This window comes from Coenobita brevimanus, chromosome 98 (genome assembly GCF_032717465.1).
Source record: "Coenobita brevimanus isolate Jiangsu-jjx chromosome 98, ASM3271746v2, whole genome shotgun sequence".
Taxonomy (NCBI): Eukaryota; Metazoa; Arthropoda; class Malacostraca; order Decapoda; family Coenobitidae; genus Coenobita; species Coenobita brevimanus.
The window spans coordinates 6,703,454-6,728,989 of record NC_137051.1 but is presented as its reverse complement, the minus strand read 5'-3'; the positions used below and the strand labels follow the sequence as shown (position 1 = coordinate 6,728,989).

At 39.4% G+C, this 25,536-nt stretch overlaps 1 protein-coding gene across 1 annotated transcript in view; it reads right to left on the bottom strand.

Annotated features, from left to right (window-relative positions):
* Positions 1-25,536, bottom strand: part of LOC145414182 (semaphorin-1A-like) — a 605,630-nt gene that overhangs the window by 17,251 nt on the left and 562,843 nt on the right. Inside the window, exons 13-18 of the mRNA XM_080283747.1 lie at positions 24,512-24,646; positions 18,127-18,294; positions 17,572-17,702; positions 16,439-16,486; positions 13,809-13,922; positions 12,540-12,782 (exon numbers count right to left, since the gene is read on the bottom strand). Of these exons, the coding sequence (XP_080139873.1) occupies positions 12,540-12,782; positions 13,809-13,922; positions 16,439-16,486; positions 17,572-17,702; positions 18,127-18,294; positions 24,512-24,646 (839 nt within the window). The remainder of the gene's footprint in view (positions 1-12,539; positions 12,783-13,808; positions 13,923-16,438; positions 16,487-17,571; positions 17,703-18,126; positions 18,295-24,511; positions 24,647-25,536) is intronic.

The window sequence follows — 25,536 nt, the reverse complement described above, 5'->3', positions numbered from 1 at the left end:
GGGGAATGAATGGATTAGTATAACCAAAGAAGAGAATGACTTAGGAGTACTGTTTTCAGACAACCTTTCGCCAGAAAATCACATAATCAAGATCACCAGAGATACATGAAACCTTTTGAGAAACAAAAGAGTTGTGTTTACTTATTTGGATGGAGATGAAAAAGTTGATTGTATCAATGACTCGCCCGAGGATTGAACATGCAGCAGTGGTATGGTCTCCACATAAAAAGAAGGATATAAGAATGACTGAAAGAATTCAAAGAGCAGCAACGAAGATGGTACCTGGCTTGGAAGAATTACTGTACGAGAAAGACTGTTGAGACTAAATCTCCCAACCCTAGGAAAAAGAAGAATAAGGGGAGATCTGATTAATGTGTACAGAGTATCCAAGGGAATGGAGGAGCTTGATAGGAAGGACCTGTTTTTGTGGGACAAAAGAGAAATGAAGGGTCACGGAAAAAAGTTGAAAAGGACCATATGCAAGAAAGACATCAAGAAATACAGCTTTCCGTACAGAACTATTCAAGCATGGAATAATCTGGATAAAGAGGTGATAAATGCCAAGGATATTCACGATTTCAAAACCAAGCTCGACACTAGTAGTTATGAAGACCGGACAGTATGAGCATGGCTCCTTTCCCATAAATCTCAACTAGGAAAACACACACACACACACACACACACACACACACACACACACACACACACACACACACACACACACACACACACACACACACACACACACACACACACACACACACACACCACACACACACACAGCAACTGTGAAAACCACCAGAACAAGCCAAGACAATTCAGCAGTCTGTGGCAGTATGTACTTGGATACTGAGGTTCCTAATGGGGCAACAATGTTGTGAGACAATGGGATTTTGATGATGATATGGGTAATGGATGATGGTAATACTGAATGTTAACTATATCCATTTGAAAAATCTCATCTACATTTCATGTACACTATGCTGAATTAAAGGCAGACTTACTAATACAGCTAATCTACACAGCAATGATCATTACAGAAAGTAAAAAGGAAAAGCACAGCTTCAGAAAAGCACTACTATCCATCATTATCCTAATCATGTTCTTACCTAATGATGGAATGAGGTACGGTAGTATCCAGAAACACGGGAAAAAGAAAGCATAAAAATGAGAGAACTGTCAACAGCATCCCCAGTAAAATGAGCAACACAATAATTCCTTCATAAAACATACAAAATTACCTGACACAGGTTTCCTTGAATTTCTGGAACATTATATGAGCTTTCCTAACCTTTAACCACTGTGCTAATATGACTATGTAAATTATATTCTTGCTGTCACCAGACTTACTGAAATTTAGGGAGACTAATGGTTGTTGAAGAATCAGAAAATATCTCCATTAACTAGACCAAAAGAGGTTTCCCTGAAGCTGATACCATATAATAGCATCTGATGACTAAGAAAAAAAAAAAAAAAAAAGAGAAAAAAAAAAGACATAGTGAAGGTCATCCCTCATTGATCAGTTTTGCGAAAAAATGGCTTTTCAAATACTGTGCTGTATGTATATATATATATATATATATATATATATATATATATATATATATATATATGAGGTGCTACCCAAAAGTTCCAGTAATTTGAACAAAGACAGCCAACCATTTGCAGTTTTGCCTTTTGCCACTAGGAGGATATTAAAGATGCATGGAGAGTGCATTATAACCGGTTGTTGAATGAGGAGTTTGACTGGGACAGGGAAGGTTTGGAGCCAGCAGATCCAGTGTCTGGCCCTTGGTCTTTGATTGATACTGCTACTGTGAGTGAGGCAATAGGCAGGATGAGGGTGGGGAAGGCAGCAGGTGTGTCTGGGTTGACTGCCGAAATGTTGAAGGCCTCAGGCGATATAGGGGTGAGTTTAGTCACTGACCTGATAAATAGGATTATTTATGAGTGTGTTGTCCCAGATGATTGGCTGAAGAGTGTAATTGTAAATGTGTATAAAGGGAAGGGTGATGCCCTGGAAAGAGGAAATTATAGAGGTATAAAGCTTTTAGATCAAATAATGAAGGTAATGGAGAGAGTTTTAGAAGGTATGATTAGAGAAAGAGTGAATATTGATGAGATGCAGTTTGGGTTTATGCCAGGTAGGGGGACCACTGATGCAATATTCATTGTTCGACAGCTTCAGGAAAAATATATTGGTAGGAGAAGGGATCTTTATTTTGTTTTTGTTGATTTGGAAAGGCCTTTGACAGAGTCCCTAGAGAGGTGGTGAAGTGGGCAATGAGGAAGCTTGGCTTGGAGGAGTGGCTGGTTAGGGTGGTTATGGCCATGTATGTGGGTGCTCACACCCAGGTGAGAGTGAATGGAGAGTTGAGTGATGAGTTTTCCGTGAATGTTGGTGTGCATCAGGGGTCAGTCTTGAGTCCCATGTTGTTTATCATGGTACTTGAAGCCCTTTCACGTGACTTTAGAAACGGACTCCCATGGGAGTTGTTGTATGCTGATGATTTGGTGTTGATTGCAGAGAATGAAAGGGAGGCAGAGGAAAGGTTTAGGAAGTGGAGAGATGGTATGGGGCAAAAGGGTTTAAGGGTAAATGCAGATAAAACAAAAGTGATGATATCTAGGGTTGGTGGCGGTACTGTCAAAGACGAGGAAGAGTGGCCATGTGCAGTTTGCCACAAGGGCGTGGGAAGTAATTCCATCTTGTGCGGTGTGTGTGATAAATGGGTGCATAAGAGATGTAGTGGTATCAGAGGTAGACTGCGAGATAATGCTGATTTTATGTGTACGGCGTGCCGGGGTGAGCAGGTGGAGATTGTCAGACGTGAAAGGATTGAACTTGCTGGTGAATCTCTTGAGTGTGTGGAAGAGTTTTGTTATTTGGGAGACATGTTGTGTGCTGGAGGTGGGGCTGGAGCTAGCTCTGTGGCTAGGGTGAGAAGTGGTTGGAAGAAGTTCAGGGAGCTCTTGCCTCTCCTGACACTGAGAGGGCTCTCCCTACGTGCTAAGGGGTCTTTGCATGCAGCATGTGTTAGGAGTGTAATGCTGTATGGCAGTGAGACCTGGGCAGTGAAGGAGGAAGATATTCGCCGGCTCAGACGTACAGAAATGACAATGATTAGGTGGATGTGCAGTGCGTCCCTGCGTCCAAGGCCTGGAGGGGCTGGGTTTACAATGGAAGAGTTGAGAGGTAGGATGGGACTGGAGTGTATTGGTGTTGTGATGAGGAGAAGTAGATTGAGGTGGTTTGGACATGTGGAGAGGATGGGGGATGAGAATTGGGTGAGGAAGGTGAGAAGTGTTAATATTGGGGGTGGGGTCATGAGGGGTAGACCGAGAAAGACATGGGACGAGGTCATTAAGTGTGACCTTAGGGTTAAGGGACTGAACAGGGAGGCTGCAATGGATCGTGCAGCGTGGAGAGCCGCCATTAGGTGACCAAGGCCGACACATGCAAGCATGTTGGAGCCTTTAAAAAAGAAAACGAAAACGAAAACGAGGAGTCAGCAGGACCCCTTGTGCATCAGTGTGGCCCCGGCCATGACTGTGAGCGGACGTGTTGTTGAGTTGCGCTTACTATTGTAACATGGTGTGTAGGTGGTTTGGCAGTTTTGCAATGGCGGACCAATGGCGCAGCAATGTCAAGTCAATGTTGATCATTTTCTTCGATATCCAAGAGATTGTTCACAAGGAATTTGTCCCACCTGGTCAACCTGTCAGCGGAAAGTTTTTACTGTGAAGTTTTGCAGCATCTGAGGGAGAACATCAGCCGCAAATGTCCAGAACAATGGAAGAACAAGGACTGGGTCCTGCATCATGACAACGTCCTCGCCCACGCACCAATTGTTGTCCGACAGTTCCTGGCTTCCTCTAACACGGTAGTCATTCCCCACCCACCCTATTCACCTGACCTTGCCCCCTGTGACTTTTCCCTGTTTCCCAAGCTGAAATTATGACTGAAAGAGTGTCGATTTGACTCGACTGAGGAGATCTTGCAGGAGGTGCTCGAGATCATCATGCCTGAAATCTTCCAGGGATGCATGGACTTGTGGAAAAAACGCTGGGACCACTGTATACATGCCTAAGGGGACTACTTCGAAGGCGACGTTGAGAAATAGGAGGTAAGGTAACTTATTTTTCTACACACACATATATATATATATATATATATATATATATATATATATATATGTGTGTGTGTGTGTGTGTGTGTGTGTGTGTGTATAATATATTACGGTGCTCTAATCGGACTGAGATGGCGAAGGTTTATATCCAGTATAAATAATGGACATAAAGCATGAAATAAATGAAAAGGAACCAAAGAATGAAGTATTAGAAGTGACTGTACCTCAGCCAGGGTACTTACAGCACGTCTGTGGCCGCTTTCTCTAAGGCTTTGGCAGTGGTGAAAATGCTCCTGAAGCACATACAGTAATCCAGTGTTGTGCTGCACTTAATTCTTTGCACTGTGAGTTATAATTGTTTCACACTGCACATTGTTCTTAACTGCACCACACCAGTTTCAACTGCTAATTTGCACCCCACAGTTAATCCTTTGCACTCTAAATTCTAATTTCTTAACACTGCACAACACTGTAAATCCCCATGTAATCTAGTGACGAGGTATTGCAGTTTATTCACTGTTTATTCACAAAAAACGAGCACGTGTGGCATCCACTACGATATGCATCTACTCGCGATCAAAGTTAGGCAGTAACTGTTGGGAGTGTTGGTGACGGGAAAAAAGAGTTGCCAGATCGCAACGGCCACATTACCAAACTCCTCAACTTTCATTACCAAATTTAACTCTTCATTACCAAATTCTTAAAGCTCGCATTTATTCTTCACTAATTATATATACAAGTGGAAATACATGTAATCATTCTCCATATAATTAACAGCATGTTGATTATTTTCATGCTATGTAGGCTGGCAGATTAATCAGAGAGAGCAAACAATCCACCATCTCCATCTTGTGTATCCTCATACATGTGAAAAATCCATTTGGTAATGCATTATTCTGATTTATTACCATACGAATTTTTCATTACAAAATTGGCCATTTGGTAATGAAAAATACCAAATGGCAACCCTGACAGGGGAGGGGGGAGGGGGGAGGAAGGAAAGGGTGAAGGGGCCATGGTGTATGCAGCTGTTTGGCACCGCGAGGCAATTTCAAATAATGGGTGGGAAAAAAAATATTCGGATTGGGGGGGGGAGATTTTTTCTTTTTTTGGCCATATTTGGGTTCCGAAGGTCCAGACCCACAATGTCCGGTGAGTGGAGTGTCTGGAAAGTGGGCGTCCGGATAGTACGGGGATTACTGTATATATATATATATATATATATATATATATATATATATATATATACATACAGGTAGACCTCACTCTAACTGACTAATTGGGGCCCAAGCCATTCTGAAAAATGCGAAATTCCGATAAAAGTGACATCCTGACTTCCCCCTGCTAATCTGGACTTTTTCCAATAAATCAGACATTAGTCCAGATCGCACCTAGAGTAAGAGCAGTGGAAATGGGATGGCTGAGGAAAGTGTGTGGAGTACAGAGAGTGCATAAGATTTGAAATAATGTTATTCGTGAATGATGTGGAGTGAGGAAGGCTGTGAACACCAGAATCGAAGAGATTGTACTGAGATGGTCTGGTCATGTGGAGAGAATGGATAACAACAGAGTGGTGAAAAAGGTATATCTGAGTGAATCTGAAGGAGGAAAGAGGCGAGGTAGGCCAAGGAGAAAGTGGAAGGATATGGTGGATGAGTGTGTGAGGAAGAGAGGTAGGGAAGTTGGTGAGGATAGGGGCCTGACAAGAAATCGAGCTGGCTGGATGAATGTTGTGAAAAGTGCATGATCAAGGATTTGGCACCCCTTTTTAACATGACAGCGTTTGGATTTGCTCTATCAGATACGTTTATGTGAAGCTACAGAATGTGGTGAATGTTTTTGGCGTATCCGATAGAGCCAGGATTCCGGGGACTTGAGTGATGAGTGAATGGAAGCATGGCCCATTGAACTGGGCAAACTTAGGCTGTCTGGACGTGATACTCCTCATCCTGCCTTAGGGTGGGAAAGGAGGTCCAGATGATGATGATGATAAAAATATGTAGTATACTGAAAATTTCTAAAGCAAGGTCTAAGCCAGCGTTTCTTTGAAGCAAACCCCATATTCCTCCTACAGCTTACAGCATAATACTGACATCACTTATACAGTGTTACCCACATGGCTTAAATGTATTTCTAAAACACACTACTGTACACCAAATTTTCTGCATATCTGCATGCACAAGGTATTTCATGCACTTATCTCCCATGGTTCGTAAGCAACAGATTGCATGATCCAATACCGTAGATAAGAATCATAAGTACCGTAAAGCATGGACATAAAAATTGGTTAGACAATATACATAAGTAAGTAATCAAATTACCTCATCATGCAAAATGAAAATTTTTCAGCACCATGAGAACAAATAAGACCTTGGCAACAGGTATATGTTTGAAACTTTTTTTTTTCCCTGAGGTACTGTACTTTTTCAACAGAAGAAATAGCTCTATTAATATTTACAAGCTTATAGACTGCAATGTTATCAGCTTGAATGGGAGTTAAAAGAATGAAGTGCAAGAAAAGGTAAAACTGGGAAGGAAGACATCAGGTACATTGAAGGCAGTGATAAAGACAAGGGAAGAGAGTACAGAAGGTCATTCATAGCAGAAAAGTACTGTTATCCCCACTCTGCTACAAGGATGTTAACTTATTCTTGTTGGAGTGACACACAACAAGACTGAGAGAAGTAAAAATGAATTATCTGAGAGGAGTGTTTGAAGTCGTGTAGAGACAGACAAATGAGGAAGTTAAGGAGTGTTGTGGGGTAGATAAGTACAGTATGTGCTGGAAAGTACTGTAAGTACCCTGAGATGATTTTTGCCATCCAGAGAGATTGTAGAATGAGATACTGGCTAGGATAGTGTAGGCATGTTAGGCGGAAAACAGGACAGGAGATGATCAAGGATAAAGTGGAGGGATAGGGTGAAGAGGTTTATGAATGGAAGTGATGAGAACTAGAGGAAGGGCAGCCTGATGGGGGGGGGGGGAAGTGAAATGGAGATGATAAGTTTGTAGTCATCTCCTCCAGGACTGTGTCTGGCTATAAATAGGATAGACAGCAAAAGGGAGCTTAACAATTAATTTCTCCATAATCTTGAGAACTGCACCATCCCGTATAAATGTGTATGGTAGCTGGATGTCCAAATCTCTGGAAATATGTCCATGGATCTGTAGGACTGAAATATAGTCAATATAGTCAATAATTATTACTAAAATTTAATGCAAATGCATTACATGGACATATCATCAATCTAAACTGCAAAATAAAAAAAATGAAAGATTTGATTATGTACTGACAAGCAGGAGAGAGATAACATATTATAAATAAATAAAATGGTAAGCCCAGTCCATTCTGCCTGCCTTGCCTATCATCAGTTTCAGTAACATATCTCATGGGTTCCTGGATGTTATGGAAAATGAGGTAAGGAGAAGGAAATATAAAAGAAAATAAGAAACAAGTGAAGAAAACCAAAGCAACCACCACCATCATAAATTCAACTAACCCGTGCTGGAACAGTGATTTGTTTAGATAGGGCAAATGGTAAGTATTACTGAGTTAAGAAATGCTTTTAGTAATTATTTAATCATATAAAGTTCAGCATTCTATTTCAGTTGTATCTACTGCTGTACTGTACATATGACAAAGTAAACACGGTACTTGATACTTGGAATTAGGGGAAAAAAAATACTGGAACAAATTCAGAAGAGTGGAATATCTATATAACTACTGCTATAGAAGTAATGAAGTTCAATATGAATCTTAAAAATAGAAATAAAATTCCCTATTAATTACTGTACAAACAGTAATCATCAATATAATGCACTTAAATCTGATAAGATGAAGGCTATTGTATTACCACTTGATAAATCCTAAGATTCCTGAAGCAATTTTGAATGAAAGGGAAATGCTGCCAATCAATATCTGTGCCTTAGTGCTACTATGCTATTTATCTCCTACTTGACATACTGTTGTCATCAGTTACTATACATAGCACAGATAAATAAAGTAGTTGCTCTCAGCTTTTTTATTTTAAAGGTTCTTTCATAATGTACAGTCAAAACTAAAATATCTTAAAGGGATGTCACAAAACATGACTTATAGGGGATGGACTGAGACTGGAATTTCCCCCTTCCCCCACTTCGTACTGGCATAAGTATACAACAATCACTCCACCAGCCACTGTGTTGCAAGCAATCTGTTATCCTCTATGGTACAAGAGGATAGGAGATTGTAACTGACTTCCTTTCTCCCATGTTTATTATCCCAAAAGAAATAAAAGTATCTTGGTTTTGATATCCTCACATCAAGTGAAAAAGAAAAATCTGATTAGAATAATGAAGATGGAAAAAATCAAAGGATAAGTGTGTATTACCAGTAATGCTCTGCCACCCATGTTACCTTGCCATTTTACTGTCTCATGGATATGACATAACTGCAGTTGTCTCCAAAATAAGTACATTTCCAACATGTTTCCTTATTTGCATCGTATCAAATCTTTGGTAGTGGCATTCTCAAAGCATACTTGAGTTCTGACTGTACTAAGATGCACTGCAATGGCACATGAAATGGTCACTGCTCATGACTCAAATGGAAACTGTTTCCAGCAGTTCTTACATAATCCTCCTCCTTGAGTGGTAAAAAAACAAATACCTGACTATATTCATGATGAGAAGCATCTCTGCATTTCACTGAAACAGTTTTGCCACAAAAATTATTTAAATTGCAACAATAGCTAAAAAAAATTTAAAATTTACTTCAGTGTATCAATATCAGGATTATATATGAACTAATACTAAACAGTAATTCCTCAATTAACATCAACTTTCACAATACAGTACTGTATGAATATTTAATGGATAAAAAACAGTTTTTAAAAAGCATGCCACATTTCTATTACTGAGTGTTCAGGATGGCAGAAACAACTCATGAGCAGTTATTTCTATAAACTGTGTTAATAGTTCTCCCAATTCTGTAGCTATTTTTTCTTTCCTTTCTGGACTATACCTCACTCAATCCTTTGTGGAGAAAAAGGGACGAAGATGATGACGATAATGCTGCTTATTACAATGGCTTCTTTGTGTATTCTAACATATCACAAATGCAGTACAAGCAGATTCAGAGTGTAAAAAGCACAAAATATGATACACTATGATACTTGTTAGTCTTAAATAAGACTTAAAATCTAAGAACATGGTACTTCATGCTGGATAACAACTTTAATATGAGTTTTTAGATATTTATCAACAGTGCTTAGTAAGAAATTACTGCATTAGCAAATTTTGCACAGAATTGAACATTAGGAAGATGCAGTCATATGCAGCCAAGCAATTATACTACTGAGCTTTCAACTTCCTTATGAATTTCTTTATACCTAATGCTATCATTGTAAAAGAGAAGACCCACATGATTGATTTACTGCAAGTCTTTTCAAAAGAAGAGAATATTACAGAGAATGCTAGCACACCAGTTACTGTAAATATTATTTATGAGACTGGTTAGTATAAAAATATCAACAAATGTTTTCTTTAGTTTCTATAGCTGCTGATAAAATGTGCACAGATGGCCAGAACTGAAGAAATGCCACAATTCAATCAGCAACACAGACACTACAATATTAATCACAGAAAGAGATGATTATTGCAGGGGGGAAAAAAAAAAAAAAAAAAAAAAAAAAAAAAAAAAGGCAGGCAGAAGGAGGAACTCAACACAAGACAGAACTCTCTTCACACAAAAATTTCATACAAGAAACCAAGAGTATTCATTACAGCCTATTACCCAAGCTCAGTATCTATTTTATTCTACAGATTCTCAATGATTTGCAATCAAACCATAATTATGAATAGTCTTGGTTTGTAGCAACAAAACAGTTCGCCCTAAGAGCACAAAATCATACAAATTCATAAAACATAAAGTATTCCATAACTACCTTCTATAAAAAACAGATTAATCTTCACTTTCTCCAGGAAAAAAAAAAAATGATGACAAAATACCATTGGATACTGGATAAAAATTACATCAATAAATATTGTAAAATTCTATGAATTATACACTGGATGAATTCTAATATATATATATACACACACACACACACACACACACACATACACACACACATACAGGGTGGGCCGACAGTTACTTTACCATAATATTATGTTATTAACAGTTATATTTCAACTAAATAAAGTGTACATCAAGTAAATTAAAAATCCAAGTTAAATCAAATGTTCAAAATGACCTTCTTCCCCTGAGCAGAATTGGCACTTCTTAAACACTTCTTCTGTTATTCTTTTAATTTTTGAAGACTTCTAGGCTTTGTCTTGTAAACTTTCTCATTGATTATCCCCCAAACTCTGAAGTCACATGGCATTAGGTCAGGTGACCTTGGAGGCCACTCAACAGTACCCCTTCTTCCAACCCGTGTAAAAAGCGTTACCAAGTTATTCTCATACATAGTGAGAAGGTGCACCATCTTGCATCCAAACTGAATAAAGCTCAAATGCATATGCAAGCTGAAATATAACTGTGGTTTAGTTGTAATATAATTATGTTAATCAAATAATATTATGGTAAAGTAACTTTACGCCCCCCTTATATATATATATACATATATCTAGGTAATGTATCTAAGGTACTGACAACGGTAATTTGATAACGATGACATCCATCATACATGAACTGCATATATTGATAAAACGAAGGTGTGAAATACAATCTGACTACTACAGTACAGTACAGAAAACTTCCATTTGCATTATACTATAATTCTTGTCATTCAAATGTTTCCAAGCTGCAGAGGATTTGCAACCTTTGTATTAAATATACAAATTTAATTTGTATAAAAATATTCAAAAGCTATTAAAAGTGCAAGACAATAAACTGCTAATTCATGTGCAAAACTTTAAAAACAGATATACTGTACTTATAATGGTATTCTAGTTTAAGACCATGAATCTTGTGCTTAGATAAAAAATACAAAGCCATTCTTAAATTTCAATCTGAACTTTTTTAACACTGATGTTCAGTAAGTATAATTATTTTTTTTTCATCTAAAAACACCATGCATATGGAAACACAGAAGAAAACTGACACAAAATCATGCACTGTGGTCAACAAAATAACACAATAAACACCAAAACAGAATTCAAAGAAATGGAAAGACAGAAATCAAATAAGACATCTACTAAATATGTAATGGTTCTTACACAGTAATCTGAAAGAATACAATTCAAATGTGAATAAAGTTTGTACCATAACACTGAAAAGCATACGGTATGTCATAATTATGTGACAGTGAGCATGAGGAGTGCATGAAAGCAGTGAAGAACTGACTGAAGGATGTGGCAGAATGTCAAGGCTGGCAAGTACTGGACAGAGCAAGGTGACAATGAGTGATTCCAAGTAAAGGCTGTGAAAGTCTCTCTGACGAGCTGAGTAAGGACAGTGAGGGGCTGGGGCAGGCAGGGTAACAGTCGGTCAGAGGGCAGACAGATAATTACTACCTTAGAATGTGAGAAGGCAACACTGGCAAGAAAGTTAGACCACCAATATTTTCCAGTCAAATAATGAATTAATTTTGTTATCTAAAACAAATGATAAGTACTTCAATAAATGCTTCAACCTTCCAGGTAACTATGAAAAATGATTATCATGTACAGTATCTCAAGATACACTCTGTTGGACAGAGAATATCTTGAAACATGAACAACAGCCACAATAAGACTTTTCATATTGCCCTGTAAGGAAAAACCATTCAGAGAACCATTTTCAAATTATTTCTGCCATATCAGTAACCAAGCAATATGTCCATTTAAAACAGGTCCATTGGTACAACCAACAGACATCCAATGTCCTTTCAAGAAACAACAGATAATGACCATGCATTCTCAAATTTATATACAAAAGTCTAATGAACACAAACTAAATACAATACCTTATGTTTCTGTTATGCCCCTTGATTTATAATTAAACTGTGAGACTATACAGTTTGTGTGTGTGTGTGTACATATCTATCTATCTATCTTTATATCTATCTATATCTATATCTATCTATATAGTTTTGAAATGCAGGGTGAAGGTGCTCACAAACTGCTCCTCACATTCTGGGGTCAGTATCAGTTATGGCTGATTCTCTTCAAGAGGACAATTGCTCAGTCATTAATGAATGGCAGTAGTAATTCAGGAATAACCAATTAGTTTAAAAAGACATGAAGGTAGTTGGGGTATATAAGTATGTGAGTAATTCAGAAAAAAAGAACTCATGTGAGAATTCCTTCCTTGGACTTTCTCTGGTTTAAAAAAAAAAAAAAAAAAAAAAAAAAAAAAAAAAAAATGTAATGACTTGTGCCCATGGTAGGAATTCTCAAACTGTCCTCCCTCGACCTCTGTTACAAGACATCTGGACCAGGCTTACCCGTCATGCCTCCCTCTGCATAGGCGATCCCAACTTCATTTTTCGTTGCCTCATTTCCCAAGGTGCTCAACAAAATCTCATTGGGTAGTTCATCAGGCTTGGGGTACTGGTTGGGGGTTAGAAGAGGTCCACCAGGGGACTGAGATCCATCCTTGGTACCCAGTGTGGGGATTTTATTGCTTTCCACGTTTGGGTAATCCTCATCCAGTGACGGGACATAAATGGTAGAGTGATCCACGGGGCCTGCAGATTATTTGATGTTATCAGAAAATGAAGAAAAGAACTGGTATAAAACACAGCCACAAGCCTTCAGACAGCATCCCGTCACCAACATGCATGACTGAGAGAAAGATATGCCCTGTGATGAGAAACTGAACAATGTAATGTGTGGTAAATCTGAAATCATAATAACTGTTAAACACATCAAAGAATATGACATTAGAGACTGCTAATAGTAAACACCATAAACTGAGTGGGAGAAACAGTATGTACAGTACAACATGAAAAACAACAAATGCTTCAGAGATGGTCAAACCATTAAATAGTTAAGGAACATACTAATAAGGTTCATAATTATATTTGTATACATATTACTTATTGTGGTTCCTGAACATACCATGCTGTTGTATTGATGGAAATTAATGTGTGTGAGAAAGAAAGTGTTCATGCAGCTGAACAGTATTAAGCACTTCCATGCAGGGTTAGTCCGGCATAACTTTTAAATTTTTTTCATATTCTGATGCACCCTCGACCTGAAATATATCAACTCCACCTCGTTATTGCTCATTCTGAATCCTGAGCCAACATGAGACACACTCACATAGTTCCTACGATAAGTTTTGAAACTGTACTACAATCTGCACATATAATAAGCACAGTACATCAATAGAGACTGATACTAATGGAGTCTGTATGTCAAATTTTTAACAGCAGTGGATGATCCTTATTATAATCTGTTAAAAATGCATTTTTCACAGACAAGAAAAATATGAAAATTTTCATCATTCCCATATGATATAATCATGTAGACATATTGAATACTGCATATTCTAAAACTATTGAGGTAAAATGGCAATACAGCATTACATTAACAAAATCTTTGTGAAGTCAGCAAAAACTGCTTAAAGCTTCTAAAGAAGTGAACTCAACTTTATTAATTTTATTACTGACATATCACGTCACTGATAAGAAACCAATTCACATGCCAACAACTCGGTATTAAGCTCTCAGAACAGTGTGAATGTGTCTCGGGCAGTACACACAACTGACCCTCTGTGGGTACAGCCTCGGTGGAGGGGGTGGTGGAAGGGCGAGAGGGGGGCGGGGGCGGCTCAGGGCAGACACAGGGGGCGCAGGTCTCGGGTTCAGGGGGAGCCGGGGCTTCTGTGAAGGGGGGTAATAAAGTCCCAGGGTAGGGAGTCACATGTTAGATTTGGTATGATGGCCACAGCACTGGAAGGTAATGATGGTACCATATTTCTCCAAGTGTAACAGCAGGATAGTAAGCTGGAAAGTACCGGTACACATTCTTCAGGTCTTCTTGAAAATCATTAAGAACATTATACACATTTTATTAAATCTTCCTATAAAAGAAACTAGACAAAATTTTGAGTCAAGTTTAGCATTACCATAGCATAATATTGTAGATTTATCAATACCAGCAATTGTGGCATGCACCACCAAACAGCTTATAGCCACTTACAGTACAGGTAACATGCTAATTTAAGCGAACATAAATTTTAAGAGAAACCAGGAATACTTGTGGGACGTGTACTGGGTATGCATTTTAAAACATTCTAATTTACACAACAGTGTACTGTTACCAGAAGACAAATCTCAAACAATTAACTGCTTTATTGTTTAACAACAAAAAGCTGTGCATGGCAACCAGTGAAACTTAGTGAGTGAGTGAGTGAGTGAGTGAAAAATGTCAGTGTAGTGCTGAATGCAGGTGCTTGGTAAATAAAGTGCTTTTAACAGGTACTGAGAACACAACAGGCATAAGTGAGAAACCAGCAACATCAGGTACAGGAATTACTTTTACCAGTACAGTGACACATTGCATATAATCACAGTCCATAGGACTGCATAATTATGACTTTGCAACTACAGTATTGATATACAGTAATATAGTATAACTTTGAAAACATACTAGTCACACTCATTTTACAAAAAATATATTGCATCATCTGACTGTCACAAACAAGAAGTACGGTATTTAACAATGACAGCAATGATTGGAAACACTTATCATATATATATATATATATATATATATATATATATATATATATATATATATATATATATATATATATACACACACACATATTATTGGTAAGTGGGGGTGCTCACCATCCACTCACTCAGTGTAGTGCTGCTCTCATGTGCCTGTCCTTTCCTCTCTTCTTTCTTTCCTTCATTCTTTCTTCCTTCTGTGTACAGGTGATTCTATACTGAGTGATAAGCCAAATGGTTTCCGGTACACCAGGAAACCATTTACTGTGCTGGGTGTTAACCATATGACCAAATTATGGTGCCTGGTGGTTTAGTGGGTAATTAAGGCACTCCAATCAGATTGAGCTGGTGCAGGTTTATATCCAAGGGTTGGTTGGGGTTTGTTGTTCATGTAATGCCACCCAGGGATGAGTGAGGCTGGTCACTCTCATCTTAAATGTCAGGACCAACCTGCCTAGCCCCAATCCTACATTGCCCCATGAGAAGCATAGGAGCCCGGGGCTAGGCAGGTTGGTCCTGACATTTAAGATGAGAGTGACCAGCCTCACTCATCCCTGAGTAGCATTATGTGAGCAATAAACGCCTACCACCCCTTGGATATAAACCTTCACCGACTCAATCCCATTAGAGTGCCATATTTACCCACTAAACCACCAGGTGTCAAAACTTGGTTACATGGTTACCACTCAGCATAGTACAGTAAATGGTTTCCTGGTGTACAGGAAACCATTTGGTTTGTCACTCAGTGTAGAGTCACCCACAGGCAGAACGAACAGGAAACAATGAAGGAAAGAAAGACAGAAGAGGGAGTGTAAATTCACCCGTAGGCAAAAGGACAAGGAAAGAATGAAAGAAAGGAGATATATATATATATATATATATATACATACACACACACACACACCCACCCACCTACCCTGGGGTTCCCTTCTTTATAAAATTTTGAAAATGCCCAGTTCTGTCCTATATTGAGGACACTGGGCACTAATGGGATAGATAGATAGATATGTGTGTTTATATATATAGATATGTGTGTTTATATATATATATATATATATATATATATATATATATATATATATATATCTATCTATCACATTAGTGTCCAGTGTACTCAGTATAGGACAGAATGTCCTCAATATAGGACAGAACTGGGCATTTTCAAAATTTAATAAAGAAGGGAACCCTGGGGTAGGTACCTATGAGCTTTGCGACTATGAACCGATAGGCCAAGGACGGTACGCCTAGCACCCTTCCAACAAAATCCCCCGCACAGGAACTCTGAGCCAATGGGTTAAACACGGGCAAGAGTGTCAGTTTCTTTAACCCATTAGCGCCCAGTGTCCTCATAATAGGACAGAACTGGGCATTTTCAAAATTTAATAAAGAAGGGAACCCCGGGGTAGGTACCTATGAGCTTTGCGACTACGAGCCAATAGGCGCAGGGCAGTACACATAGCACCCTTCCAGCAAAACCTGCTTAGAAACGCTGGGAGCCAATGGGATATATATATATATATATATATATATATATATATATATATATATATATATATATACAGTAAATGATCAAAAACAAGAAATAGAAACCAAACAAACTAAGACCACAAGCATTCTAAACAAACATTAGCATTCTTAACAAACATTAAACACAGACTTACCTGTGGTTTGAATCTGAGTTGATGGATTGTACACGTCATTATCTGCGTCTGTAAGAAATCACAGCCATGCTAAAGCAAGGGGATGCCAAACATTTGACAAAAATGCAACATGAACAGTCACCTGCAAAATATCCACAAGAGAAATGTACTGCAAATTTTACACTGGTAAGATACACTATCGGATACATTTATGTGAATGTGGCGAATGTTTCTGGTGTATCAGATAGAGCCATGATTCCAGGGGCTTGAATGGTGAGTGAATGGAAGCAGGGCCCATTGGATTGGGCAAATTTGGGCTGTCTGGATGTTGCTATTCCTCACCCTGCCCTAGGGTGGGAGAGAAGGTCTGGATGATGATGAAGATGATGAAGACACAGAGATTTCTCTAGTGGTTACTCTGCATTGTAAGCTTATATTTAGCTAAAACACACAGGCTAGTGTTCAAAAGCCTGATTAATTTTCAATTTTGTAAAAAACATATCTAGTACTGTACAATGGCAAAGTCTCAACAACCAGATGATTTGCTCACAGATCATAACACACACAAGACCAGTTTAATCAGCAAAATACTGAGCATTTCTGCATGACTTTAGCTATAATCTCAATGATCAATTTTTTAACAAAAACCAGTAGCATACATAAGCTTGTAGTGAATGATCATGACATTAAAAGGAATAATTGCAAGAAACACATTGACAGGGGATAACAAAAAGACTGATATACAACACAGACTATGGAAAGTGGGATTTAAAAAATACAAGAACTATGCAATATTTAAAAAGTATGTTATCTTAATAAGTAATTGCATTCTTATTTTTAACCAGACTAACAACAGACAATACTTATTATTCTAAATACATTCATAATAAAAACATCATTGGACAATCACATCAATGTCAAGCAAATGATATATATTGCAGCAAACAGAAAGCTAAGAAAACACACACACACTACTCCATTCAGTTTTATATATATACTACAATTCAAACGTCATGAAACAAAAGAAATGCAACTTTTTGTCTTCAACTAAGCAATAAGTTCCAACTATGGAGATCAAATATCTTTACTGTTCAACATTCAACTCTCCAAACAGTTTAAATTATGCAAGTTAAAGAGAACTTAATTACACTCACTGTATGGGCATTCACTGTGGTATCCTGATATATTTTGTAGGGCAGAGCCAGTGATTTCAGGCACCACTGGTCCACATCTACCCTCTTCCTTGTACCAAGCACAGTATGGATCTTGGAGTCCTACACAAGAACTGCAAGAAAAATCTTAAGTTACAATACTAATAATCAGATGACAAAAAATCTAAAAATCAACAGTAATTACCACAGCAGATGGATCTTTTGCCAAACCTATACCAGTATGGAAGCTGTTGAGAGGCAATCAATTTTGCAAGCAGATAAGAAAAACCATCATATAATGTATGCCAAACTACGCTAGGAGATACAGTATGTTATTTGATAATTTTACCTAAATAAGTTCAGACTACATGCTATCTGTGTGATATGCAGCTTAAAAAAAAAAAAAAAAAAAAAAAAAAAAAAAAAAGAGAGAGAGAGAGAGAGAGAGAGCATTACTATATGCCTTAACCTTACAATATGAAACAGCACATGATAATACTACACTAATGTATTTCTTTAATGTTTCTAAACATGTATTAAAATTTATTCTCTTGTTACCTGCATGTGATGGCTTTGTGGCAGCGATGAAGAGGGATGGCTTTTACCTCATCATCAGTTATAATTATCAATCGGCTCTCCCCCTGGCTAGGCTGTGCTATCTGCAGATTGACTATAGGTGTGTGATGCTCAAAAACTCTTATCTCCTCAATGATTACTGGCTTGATGCTGTGGAAAGAATATGTAGCATGTTGTATACTATATAACAAAAAATGTTAAGTACAACCTAACAAACCATGATCATACCTAGTACGTACTGTTGCGTACAGCATTTCAGTACAATGAGACAAACATTTATGGATCTGGAAAAAGCATATGACAAAGTAAACAGAGAAGGATTGTGGAAGGTTTTGCACACGTATAGTGTAGATTGTAAGCTGCTAAGTGAAGTCAAGGGTTTTTATGATGGTAGTGAGGCATGTGTATGGGGTAAATGGGCATCTAATTGATTGGTTCACGATCAATGTGGGCATGTGACAGAGTTGTGTGATGTCTTCATGGTAGTTCAGTATATACATGGATGGGAAGATGAGAGAAGTAAAAATAAGAGTAATGGAGAGAGGGATGGTGTTGGTAATGAATGGTGGTGGATGGAATATTTCAAATTTGTTGTATGCTGATGATGCTGTGCTACTTGCAAATACCAGACAAGAGCTTGGCAGGGTGGCAGGGTTTTCTAGATGTCTGTGAGCATCATGCCTTGAGAGCAGAGGTAGAAAAGAGTAATGTGATGGTTACTGTAAGAGAAGGTGACTCCCAGTGTGATGTTACAGTGAATGGAAAGAGACTTGAATTAGTGAGAGCGTTCAAATACCTGGGTACATTGATAGAAGAGAGAGGAAAATGTGCAAAAGAAGTGGAAAGTAAAGTGACACAAGGAAGGAAAGTAGCTGGTGCTATGAAGGCCTTGATAAAAAAAACAGAGGCTTGAGTGTTGCCACTGCATGAGGCTTACATGAAGTTTTAGTGCCAACTTTAACATATGGATGTGAGACTATGGTGTGGCATGAAAATGAAAAGTCCAGAGTAGGAGTGGTGGAGATGGGATTACGATATGGTGGATGAGTGTGGATGAGGTGGATGAGGTATGGAAGTTGGTGAGGATAAGGGCCTAACAAGAGACTGAGTAGGATGGAAGAATTTTGTGCGGAGAAGCACATAACCAGAGATTTGGCACCCCTTTTTAACGTGACAGTGTTCGGACTGACTCAAATCAGATTGGTATACGTGAAGCTACAGAATGTTGTGAAAGTTTTTTTTGGCCTATCTGATGAAGCCAGGATTCCGTGGGCTTGAATGATAAGTGAATGGAAACATGCCCCATTGAACAGACGAGTTTCCGGTCAAAATATTTTAAAAAGATACAATATTTTTTTAGGAAAAAAATATGCAGAAAACTACATGTCAAGCATTTTTTTCAAAAAAAGTGCAGATAGATGAAAAATAATAGATAAGGCAGCTGTAATACCACATGACAAGCAGCCTCTGATTGGTCATGACATCACTACTCACACTGAGACAGCACAGTCAGCATTGTTTATGTTCAGCCATACACTATGCTTATTTCTGACCTCCAAGAATGCCCAGTAACAAGAGGAATAATTGCTAGTGTTTTGTTCCAGTGTGTAAATGCACAGACAAAAGCACACCAGGGAAATTATTCCTCTGTGTACCAGCCAGTGAGAATAAATGAAATCAGTGGTGGCTGGCTATTCGTCGGAAGTTTCCAGTGCAGGAATGCAGTCTTTACTGTTGTGAAAATATAATTTTCTTCACCATATAGGTTCATACACACCTAATTATCTGAAATTTGGTAAAAAAAACTGTGCTTAATTTAACTCTTAATAAAAAATTAGGATTCAGAGCAAAAACGTGCAAAGGTTAGCGTGTATTTGTACTTTCAATTGCCAGCACGCCTTGACAGACTTGTTTTGCACAAATACTGATTTACAATGCAAATAAATGTATTTGCACGTTAAATTAATATTCATATAAAGTAGATGTCTACCAAGGCAAGTTGTTGACCTAATGGAGATACACTTCTGTTAACTTTAGCCCATTTTCACTCTGAATCCGGATTTTTTATGAACAGCTAAACATAAAAATTTGACTGGATTTCAGATAACTTGGTGTGTATAAACCTATATGGTGATGAAATCTATAACACCAATTAAAAGTGCCGATCTGGTGTTGATTTGGTAAATGACCACCGTTTTGGTATTTCGTCGCACCCTTCTGAAATTACAGTAATCACTCTAATATCCGGACGCCCAATAACCGAACATCCCCACTAACCGAACCTTATCGTCCTGGGATCAAACATTCCCAAAATGGTCCGAAAATCCAAAAAAATAAAAAATAAAATCGATTTTTTGCCGTCCGTAATTTGAACTTGCCGCGCGCGCCGCGTGAGAGCATTGTTTTGGTTCGTCATTCCTCCGACGTCCGATAGAGCGCCGCTGCATCCTCCCCACTTCCCGCCTGTCTCTCACCGCGGCAAGACCTACGCTGTTCGCCATGACTGCCCACGTGCTCGCTTTTGTGGTGGTGCCGTACTTGCTGCAAGGCCTCCTGCTGCTCTCTGCCCTACTCTTAGTGTGTGTGATGATGGCCCCGCCTCCTGAGAAAAGGAAGAGAGTGGTGTTGACTCTGGAGAAGAAACGGGAGATATTGGAGAAGGTTGATGCGGGTTGGTCTTCCTCACGCATTCTCCGCGAGTTCAACCTGGCCCGGTCGACTTTGTTCGATATCAAGCGTTCCCGAGACAAGCTCATGCAGTACACGGCTGACTTCTCGTCGAGAAGCAAACGCAACGTGGAGAGGAAGGTTATGTTTACCCCCAAGTATGCAGAGATCGACCGCTCCACGTTGATTTGGTATCGACAGCAACGTGCAGCTGGTGTGATGGTATGTGGAACGGAGCTGAAGGCTGCTGCTGAGAAGTTTGCAAGGCTTCACGACGCCCTTGACTTCAAGGCATCCGAGGGTTGGCTCTTCGCGTTCAAGTTACGACATGGCCTTACTAACCGTAAAGCACATGGCGAAGCATTGGACGCTAACGAGGATGGAGTGGACGAGTTTCGGCACAAGGTGAAAGGCTTGATCGACAGGGAGGGCCTCACTCTCGGTCAAGTCTATAACGCTGACGAAACTGGCCTATTCTATCGCTCGGTGCCAACGAACACTCTAGCCGATGAGACGGAGAAGCATGTACCTGGCCGCAAGCTTTCTAAGGAACGGATATCTGCTTTGTGTTGTGCCAATGCTAACGGCATGCACCGGCTTAAGCCCGTTATTGTTGGCCGTGCAAAGCAGCCTCGGTGCCTTCGTGGGGTGATGGATGTCCTTCCTGTCGTATGGTACCATTCTTTGAAAGCATGGTTCACAGCTGTGATTTTCAAAGACTGGTTTCACCATCACTTCGTCAAGGAGGTCATCCATTACCAGACGAAGACACTGGGAATTCCTCGCGACCAGGTAAAGGCTCTCCTTCTCCTCGACAATGCACCTGCCCACCCGTGCGACAAGGACTTGGTTGCTGAAAATGGCCGTATTAGGTGCATGTTTCTGCCACCTAATACGACTGCTCTCATTCAACCAATGGACCAAGGAGTGATCGTGGCAACAAAGCGCCTGTACCGTCGGAAGTTCCTGGACGAGGTGATGGTTGTCCTCGAGGACGAGGACGAGCGCAGGGAAGGACGTGACACTCGAGGCAAGCGGACTTTGGAAAACCTTCGCCACTACAACATCAAGTCTGCGCTGTACAACTGGGCTAGTGCATGGAAGGAAGTCCCTGTGAAAACTCTTGAAAATGGTTGGTCTCGTCTGCTTCTCGGAACAGATGTGGAGTACGATTTCCTAGGGTTTGACGTGGATGACTTCCATGCACGGCTACGTACGCACGGCGACGATGTTGATGTGGACGATGTTCGTGAGTGGTTGGACGACGACGAGGGCGATCCTGGGTATCAGAAGTTGTCTGATATCGAGATCGCGTCTTCGGTTGCTGGTGTTAGTCCCGAACTTGAAGATTCCGACGACGAAGGCGATGATGATGCGGACTCCACTCAGCAGGACACTACTCCAGCCATCCCCAAGCTGAGCGCACTCCGGGAACATCTAGAGTTCGTCCTAGACTACCTGGAACACCCAGACTGCGACAGGGAGATGGGGCCCTTGGGACTCGTGGAGGAAGTGCATGCTTTCCGGCAGCGCATCATCAATCGCCAGAATCGTCGGTCCTTGCGTCAGTCAACGATTGACAGTTTTTTCAGGCCCGTGACCCCCGCTGTGCCAAGCCCTGGTTCCACTCCGTTGCCTCCCCAAGACAGGCCCTCATGCTCCGAGCCACAGCCCAGCACATCAGCTACAGTGGAGTCACCGCTCGACGTGAGTTTGCGGCTATCTTCAGAGTCTTCTGTAGTTGGTACGCCATCACCACGACCCACCGATGCACCCCTTGGTCGCCTGCCAGTGATACTCTCGGACTCTGACAGTGAATAAACAGCAAGAACTTCTCCACAAGACCACACGGGAATTTTGAGTGTTGTGCAGTGAAAAAAACGGTGTGTTGTGTTAAGGTTTTCAAGTTGGGAGAAAAGACTCAGTAGAAAAGAAATTTAACGTAACTAACCTTCTTTGTTTTGGCTTTGGAAAATTTAAAAAAATGGGGAAAAGTTAATGTGCAACACTTAAAGTAAAATGGAACATTATTTGGACTAAAGTGAACACTGTGAAAAGAACGGACTTCTGTGTGTTAGTGACTAAGTTCAGTGCAAGACTTCAGGAAGTGTAATGCAAGTGCTTCAGGAAATCGTTCTTACTGTCAGAGTCCGAGAGGAGGCGGTTATTCATCGAGGTGGCCAGGGACTTGCTGTAAGTAGCCAGAATGTTTCATGTTGTACTATTTTCCATACTATATTTACCAGAATGTTTCATATTGTACTTTTTTCCATACTATACTTACCAGAAAGTGTCATACTGTACTTCTTTCCATACTATACTTACCTCATGCATGTGCAGTAGGAATGTGTTTTTCAGAGTTAGGTTCGGTTCGGTTAGGTTAGGTTCGGTTAGAGTCCATAAGTACCAGAATGTTTATTAATGTATGAACATACTTCTAAACCCACATTTTATGTTTCTTTTGCATTTATTTCAGTCATTTATGTGCCTTATTGGTGTGATTTGGGTGTTAAATAGGTGCTATGCATGTCCAGAGGGAGTTGTATAGGTGTTTCTTTGAGTTAGGGTCCATAAGTACAAGTCCATAAGCTGGGGCCCAATATCCGGACGAAACCAATATCCGAACCCACCGATGGCTCTATTGATCCGGATATTGGAGGGGTTACTGTACTTTACTATCAAGTTCAGAGTCACTTACTGAAACTGTTCTTTCAGAAAACAAATACAGTAATGAAGAGGTCAAATATTAAACATTCATGAGCACAATACCAATACAAACTCATATAACTGATACTGTATGCCATACATTAAACACTTTCCACCTCACGAGGTATGAGCACCGCTCAGAAAAGGCGTAACTGTAAGCTACTTCTAGTCGATTTCACTGCAATTTACGTACCTAACAGGTACCACCCATTTACACCATGAAAAGTTTTCCTTCACAACATACTTGAAGTGGGTCGTTTGGATCTACAGTGGCAATGTCAGTAAATATCTTGACAACTATTATCACTGTTCCTGGTAAAGTCTTGTGTGAGGGAATGGAGCGTATCTGCATTATGAATACTGACATTATCGCCAATATGGCAGCTGCTTCCCTCCAGCCGCAAAGAAGTAAAGTTATCACATCTTGATCAGTGCAACTGATAAATTAAATTAAAAGATACATATACCATAAGCTTCTAAGTACATGGCACAGCACACTTGCCATGTTTACCCAGAACCGGAAACAAGTCTATTAGGCAAACTTAGGCTGTCTGGACGATGCTGCTCCTCACTCTTCCCTGGAGTGGAAAAGGAGGTTCGGATGATAATGATGATGATGACATAAACCTAGGAACATACAATACTGGTGCTGTACAAGACAGTTTGACATGGCTGTAACAAGGATGATTTCACCAAGTACTGTATATGCAATGGAGTTCAGAATCAGTTTTATATATATATATATATATATATATATATATATATATATATATATATATATATATAAATAAAGAGTGATCCACGAATTAGACTATGATGTGGTAACTCATCAGATGAAATGTAAACCCTTTAGCCAGAACTTGTTAACATTGTTGTTAGGTAGTATGATCCCTGAGCTAACATTGGTAAATTTTGAGCTTACATACTGAAAACTATCACACACTGGTTATGTAATACCTATCCTGTATTATCAGCAACACCATCAAGTCATTACCTAGTATCCTCAACAGCCCTAGTATTTATGGCCTTGAAAATAACCCCAGTATCTGTTGCAATAAACAGAACATCAACTGTCTTGCCATCCAGGAACGTCACCTGTGGGTCCACCACCAACTTGGAGAATCGGTACCTGTGAGAAGGAAAATATCATTAAATGTACAGAATCTACAGAGCACAGAATATCAAATCTTATAATATACAACACATACACATTTGGATCCAGTACAGCATTAAACACAATTAGAAAAATGAAAACAGTAATGTAGCAGGCTTAATCATTAAACTGAATATGAGACATAAGCTGATGATAAGAAAGTACATGCTCCAACATCAACCTACTAGAATGAAGAAACTAAAATTCTTATGATAATGTCAAATAAAAAATTTAAATGGAAAAAACTCATTACATATTTGTGAAAGGAAATGTCCCTGGAAATGGAGGGAAAAAATATGGAGGTAAGACTGCCACTGGGCAAATGGAATGGGTGACTGGAATCAAGGTGAACTGTCAGGAGAATTTGCATAAATGAACACGCTTGGGGAGATGGATACCTTCTTCCATTGGGACCTGAGTAGAACACTGATCATGAATGAAAAATGAGATAAGTAAAATAGCAGAACTAAAAGTATGAAGCACAAGTCTAAAAATAAGAGCAGTCAACATTTTCAATACACACAGTACCTCCTAAACAAACAAAGGAACACTGCTGTTTTTATGAGAGAAGTTCCCACCGAGGTATTATGAAATGAAAACCACCAAGAAGACAACTGAAAGTACTCAATATTCAACGTGACTATAATACAGTGAAGTACTGTATATCTATATTACCCATCCTCTTCTATCTTTCTTTCCTTCATTCTTTCCATGTCCTTCTGCTTACAGGTGACTTACACTCTCTCTTATGTCTTTCTTTCCTTCATTCTTTCCTCTTCCATCTGCCTATGGGTGAGTCAACACTAAGTGACAAGCCAAATGGTTTCCTGTACACCAGGAAACCATTTACTATGCTGGGTGGTAAC